Raw genomic sequence first — 5877 nt, 5'->3', positions numbered from 1 at the left:
GCTGTTTCTGTTGTATTGTTTGAATTTCAAATAGCCTTGTAAATAGGGATTTCAGTTCCCTGATGTAATCTTGAATGAAGTATAAATACATGCAACCCTTACTGATCGGGTATGCAATTGAGATCACACATCCTTCTCTAAGTCTTTCATGGTATCAGAGCCCTAGCAGTCTAACGACACAGGTCCAAATTTTTATTTTTTTTCTCTTTGCTTCCATGGCCAACTCTAGCAACAGTGACTCCCCCCAAACTATCAACACCACTCTCCCAAATTCCACCATGAACCCCTTCTCTTCCTTCACCTCAGTTGTAAACATTAAGCTGGATCGTACCAATTATCCTTTGTGGTTGGCACAGATCTTACCTATTCTCAGGAGTCGGGACCTGATGGGTTATGTTGATGGAACCATTGTTTGTCCTTCCCAGCAGCTTTCTGGAAGTACAACGACCAATCCTACTTACACAACCTGGGTGCAGTACGATCAAATGATACTCAGCTGGATTAATGGCTCTCTCACGCCATCTGTGCTCTCGGTCGTGGCCAGCAAGAGGACCTCTCGTGCTACCTGGGAGGCTCTTGAGCAACATTATGCTTCTATGTCCCAGAATCGCATCTTGTTTCTGTGGAATGAACTTATACAAACCAAAAAAGGTGATATGTTGATTGCTGATTATCTTGATAAAATGAATGCTATTTCTGATAACCTTGCCCTAGCTGGCAAACCTGTTTGTGATGATGAACTTGTCCAGATTATCTTGAACAATCTTGGACCTGCTTATGAGATGACAGTGAACGCTGCTTAGGCACGTGATACTCCCATCACGTACCCTACGCTTGAGGCGCTCTTACTGACTACAGAAAGGAGGATGACTGAGCAAGCTGCTCCCCTTGTGGAGGCTGCTTCTGTTAATGCTTTTGTCACTGCCAGAGGTCGTGGTGGACGATTTCGTGGCAACGGACGAGGAACAGTTCCAGCTGGACGTGGCGATGCTGCTGGACGTGGTGGTGTCAATCCTCGCCCCAATCCTTATAATAACAATGTGAGACCTAATTATGCACCCAATGGTGAAAGGTTTAATGGTGCAGGTGAAAGGATTACATGCCAGATTTGTGGGAAACAAGGGGATCCTGCCCTAGATTGCTACCAGCGAATGAATACTGCGTATGAAGGAAGGGTCCCAGCTAAGAAACTCACTGTCATGGCCACCTCTCCTATTACTCTTAATCGACAAACCAATGGGCAGTGGTTACTTGATACTGGTGCCAATGCACATGTCACTCCAGATCTTCAGAATTTGGTTAATCCAAAAGAGTATAACGGTAATGAGAATGTTGGTGGAGTAGGTAATGACTCTGGAATTTCTATTTCTCATCTTGGTTCAAATACATTACGTACTAAATCTTGCTCATTTGAATTAAAAGATATCTTAAGATGTCCCACTGCCTCCACACATATTATTTCTGCCCATAGATTTACCTTAGACAATCAATGCTATATACTTATTTTCCCTCATTTTTTCCTTGTAAAGGACCTCAAGACCCGGAAGACGCTTTTCCACGGGAGATGTGAGAATGGCTTATATCCATTTTCAGGTGGCGGTGGACAGTTTAACTACCCTATTTCAGTGTGTGTAGGCATTCGAGTCTCGGCTCAAAAATGGCATTCCCGTCTTGGTCATCTTACCTCGTCTACTGTCAAGTTTTTAATTTCGAATAAGAAAGTACCAGTTCTTGGTGCTTCCAATGTAACGTTTTGTCAGTCATGTCCCTTAGGAAAGAGTACTAAATTACCTTTCAGTATTTCCAAGTCTGTCTCTCAATTCCCTTTACAATTGTTGCATTCTGATGTTTGGTGTTCTCCAGTAAATTCAGTTGATGGTTTTCGTTATTATGTGTTATTCGTGGATGATTATTCTAGATATTCTTGGGTTTTTCCAATGAAAAGAAAATCTGAAGTTTTTGAAATTTTTGTGAGATTTAAGGCACAGGTCGAAATATGTTCAATACTTCCATCAAAACCCTTCAATGTGATGAAGGTGGGGAATATAAAAGTCATGTTTTTCAAAATTATCTTGCATCTCACGGCATTTCACAATGATTTTCGTGTCCAAAACATCCTGAACAAAATGGTATTGCCGAACGAAAACATCGTCACATTGTTGAGTCTAGTATTGTCATGCTTTCTCATGCCCATATTCCAAATAAATATTGGGTGGATGCTTGTTTGACAGCTACTTATTTAATTAATAGATTGCCAAGTCGTGCCTTGTCCCATAAATCGCCGTATGAAAAATTGTTTGCCCAAGTTCCCAAATATGAAACTCTCAAAGTGTTTGGCTGTCTTTGTTTTCCTTGGTTAGTCCCTTATACACAACATAAACTCCAACCAAAGTCAAAATCATGTGTGTTTTTAGGTTACTCACTGAATCATCAAGGGTATAAATGCTTAGACTTGTCCACGAGACGAATCTATTTGTCTCGCCATGTCCTATTCGATGAGGACACTTTTCCATTCAAGGAACTCACATCTTCCCTGGACAACGTTGGAACCACAGGTAGTAATACTTCCCCTGACTTGTTATTTACTTTTCCTCTTTTATCTCCATCACCCCAGGCCAACCCATTATCTCCTAGCCCGCCTTTACAGTCCCTTCATCAACCAAACACCATAGCATCTGATATTCCTAATCCTACTAACCTGCCTTCCACTCCTGCCTTACTTGATCCTCTAGCCACGGTAAACCCAATGCCTTTACAAATCTCTAGGCCTACCATTTCATCTTCCCATGAGCAAGAGGCAGTACCAGTTCCTGAACTGAACCAATCCGTGCCAACTGATACTCACGGTGCTCTGTCTTCCAATCAACAGTCAATCCAACCTCAAAGAATGACTACTCGTTCACAATCTGGCATTCACAAACGTAATCCTAAATATGCATTGCATGTTAATATTGATCATTCTCTCGTTGAACCAACCTGTTATAGTCAGGCCTTCAAGCAACATGAGTGGAGGAATGCCATGGTTCAAGAGTTCAACGCACTACAGCGTTGTGGTACCTGGAAACTTGTTCCATATCATCCACAAATGAATTTGTTGCCTAACAAGTGGGTTTTCAAGCTTAAACAGCGTGCGGATGGCTCAATAGAAAGGTATAAGGCGAGGCTTGTTGGCAACGGATTTCATCAGAAGCCTAGCATTGATTATACAGAAACCTTTAGTCCTGTGGTGAAGCATAGCACCATACGACTTGTTCTTAGTCTTGCGGTTTTCAAACGGTGGCCTATTAGACAATTGGATATACAGAATGCATTTTTGCATGGATTTTTGAACGAGGATGTGTATATGAGACAACTTGCTGGTTTTGTTGATCAGCAATATCCTCATTACATTTGCAAACTGCAACGGAGTATCTATGGCTTGAAACAAGCTCCTCGTGCTTGGTTTCATCGGTTCTCAGATTTTTTGCTTCAATTGGGATTTGAAGCATCCACTTGTGATTATAGTTTGTTTGTTTACAATCACAGAGGTATTTACTTAATTCTGTTGATATACGTGGACGATATTTTGTTGACAGGAAATAGCTCACGACAAATGGGTTGCTTAATCAAAAAACTAGGAACTTTATTTTCCATGAAGGATTTGGGTCCACTACATTATTTTCTAGGAGTTGAAGTACAATATATGAATGATCAGATGCATTTGAGTCAAGCTAAGTATGCCTTGGACTTGTTGAAGCGTACCAACTTTTTGGATGCCAAACCAATTTCAACTCCAGTTCCTTGCGGCCAGAAATTGAGTGCTTATGATGGTGAGCCACATGACAGTCCAGACTTGTATCGGAGTGTAGTTGGCGCGCTACAGTATCTAACCATCACCAGACCCGATCTTTCCTATGCTGTGAACCAGGTCTGTCAGTTCATGCACTCTCCAACAACTACGCATTGGACGGCAGTCAAGAGGATACTTCGTTATGTTAAAGCCACGTACAATCATGGTCTTCTGTACAAACCTGGTCTTTCACATCTCACGGCATTTTCTGATGCTGACTACGCTGGGAATCTTGACACTCAGCATTCCACTGGTGATTTCTGCATTTACTTCGGCTCCAATCTTGTGTCATGGAGTTCTAAGAAACACAAAACGGTGTCTCGCTCGAGTTCCGAAGCTGAGTATCGGCAGCTGGCTTACACAGCTGCGGAACTGTCATGGCTAAAGTCTCTTTTCCGTAACTTACAGTTACATCTTGTTTGTCTGACCATTTGGTGCGACAATATCTCGTCCATTGCCCTAGCTTCGAATCCAGTTTTTCATTCGCGCACGAAGCATTTGGAAGTTGATTACCATTATGTTCGTGAAAAGGTGGTTCATGGTCAGTTACTGGTGAATTATATTTGTTCTCAAGATCAGATTGCTGATTTGTTCACTAAAGGTCTGTCTTCTTTGCGTTTCAAAGTTCTAGTTTCCAAGCTTTCAGTGGCTTCCCCCCCTGTCAGCTTGCGGGGGGATGTTAGACCAAGTCCTACTCTGCCTACGATTTCAAGAGTTTGTGATTAAGTCAACTTGTTATCCACCAAGAGTTAGTTTTGGTTAAGACTCTTTTAAATATTTCATTCCGTGTAAATCTAAGTGTGCTGTTTCTGTTGTATTATTTGAATTTCAAATAGCCTTGTAAATAGGGATTTCAGTTCCCTGATGTAATCTTGTATGAAGTATAAATACATGCAGCCCTTACTGATTGGGTATGCAATTGAGATCACACATCCTTCTCTAAATCCTCAATCATTTGGCTGGCCAAAGCATGATAGCCAAGCAAGGCTTGGCTGGTCACCTTGTAATCCCCAAATAGTTGTTTCAAAACCAACATTGAATCCCCAAGGATCATGACATTGTTTATTCTGAGTTCTCTCATAATCTCCAACCCGATGATCAAAGCCTCATACTGGACCTAATTGTTCGAACAATCAAAGTCCAACTAGAATGAATAGCGAGTTCGGAAACCTTGGGGTGATTCTATGATGATGCCTGCTCCACCCATGTTCGAAGTTCGTGATCCGTCGAAATAGAGACGCCAAGGAAATAGACTCAATGTGTTGACTTGAAAATAGTCCATGTCTTCTCTTTTGACGCAAGGGTGAGCGGCCAAGAAATCGGCCAAAGCTTGCCCCTTGACGGCCAACTATGGCACGTAACGAAAGGTAAACTCAACCAAGGCCATCGTCCATTTTCCTATTCGACCTCTAATAATTGGCTGAGTAAGCATATATTTTATCAGATCAGTCTTGGCAATTATATGAATCGTTGAAGGCAACATGTAGTGCCTTAATTTGGTCGCGGCGAAATATAAAGCCAAGCAAAGTTTTTCAATCGGCGAATATTTCCTTTCAATGGCTGTTAGAATCCGGCTAAGGTAATATACTGCTTGCTCCTTCTTATCATCGTTGTCTTGAGCCAAAAGGCTTCTAATGGAATTTTCTGAGGCCGAGATATAAAGCTTCAAAGGTCATCCTCGTTTTGGTGGGATGAGAACAGGTGGTTTTGTCACATATTCCTTGATAGAATCGAAAGCCTTTTGGTGGACTTCATCCCATCTAAATTTCTCTTCATCTTTGAGTTTTAGCAAAGATGAGAAAGGTTCAACCTTCCTGGCTGAATTGGCTATAAACCTTCTAAGGAAATTTATCTTTCGGGGGTGGTGCATTAATGATGGCCTTAGCTTTGTTCTTATCTATTTCGATCCCCCTTTGGTGCACCAAGAATCCTAGGAAGTTTTCAGCTGAAACCCCGAAAGCACACTTCTTTGGATTCATCTTCAATTGATGTTTTCGCATTCTTTCGAAAGTCGACCGAAGATCAATCAAGTGACCTGGCCTTGACTC

At 41.7% G+C, this 5877-nt stretch overlaps 1 protein-coding gene across 1 annotated transcript; it reads left to right on the top strand.

The window, feature by feature from the left end:
• LOC109948055 lies at window positions 216-803 on the top strand. Its single transcript, XM_020559960.1, has one exon. It carries the CDS (start codon window positions 216-218, stop codon window positions 801-803), a length of 588 nt encoding a protein of 195 aa, XP_020415549.1.

This window comes from Prunus persica, chromosome G3 (genome assembly GCF_000346465.2).
Source record: "Prunus persica cultivar Lovell chromosome G3, Prunus_persica_NCBIv2, whole genome shotgun sequence".
Taxonomy (NCBI): domain Eukaryota; kingdom Viridiplantae; phylum Streptophyta; class Magnoliopsida; order Rosales; family Rosaceae; genus Prunus; species Prunus persica.
Note: the sequence above shows the minus strand (reverse complement) of the source record. Positions and strands in the feature narration are given on the sequence as shown.

Excerpts from the sequence above, each read along its gene's own strand:
- LOC109948055 (XM_020559960.1), top strand. The coding sequence starts at position 216 with ATGGCCAACTCTAGCAACAGTGACTCCCCCCAAACTATCAACACCACT.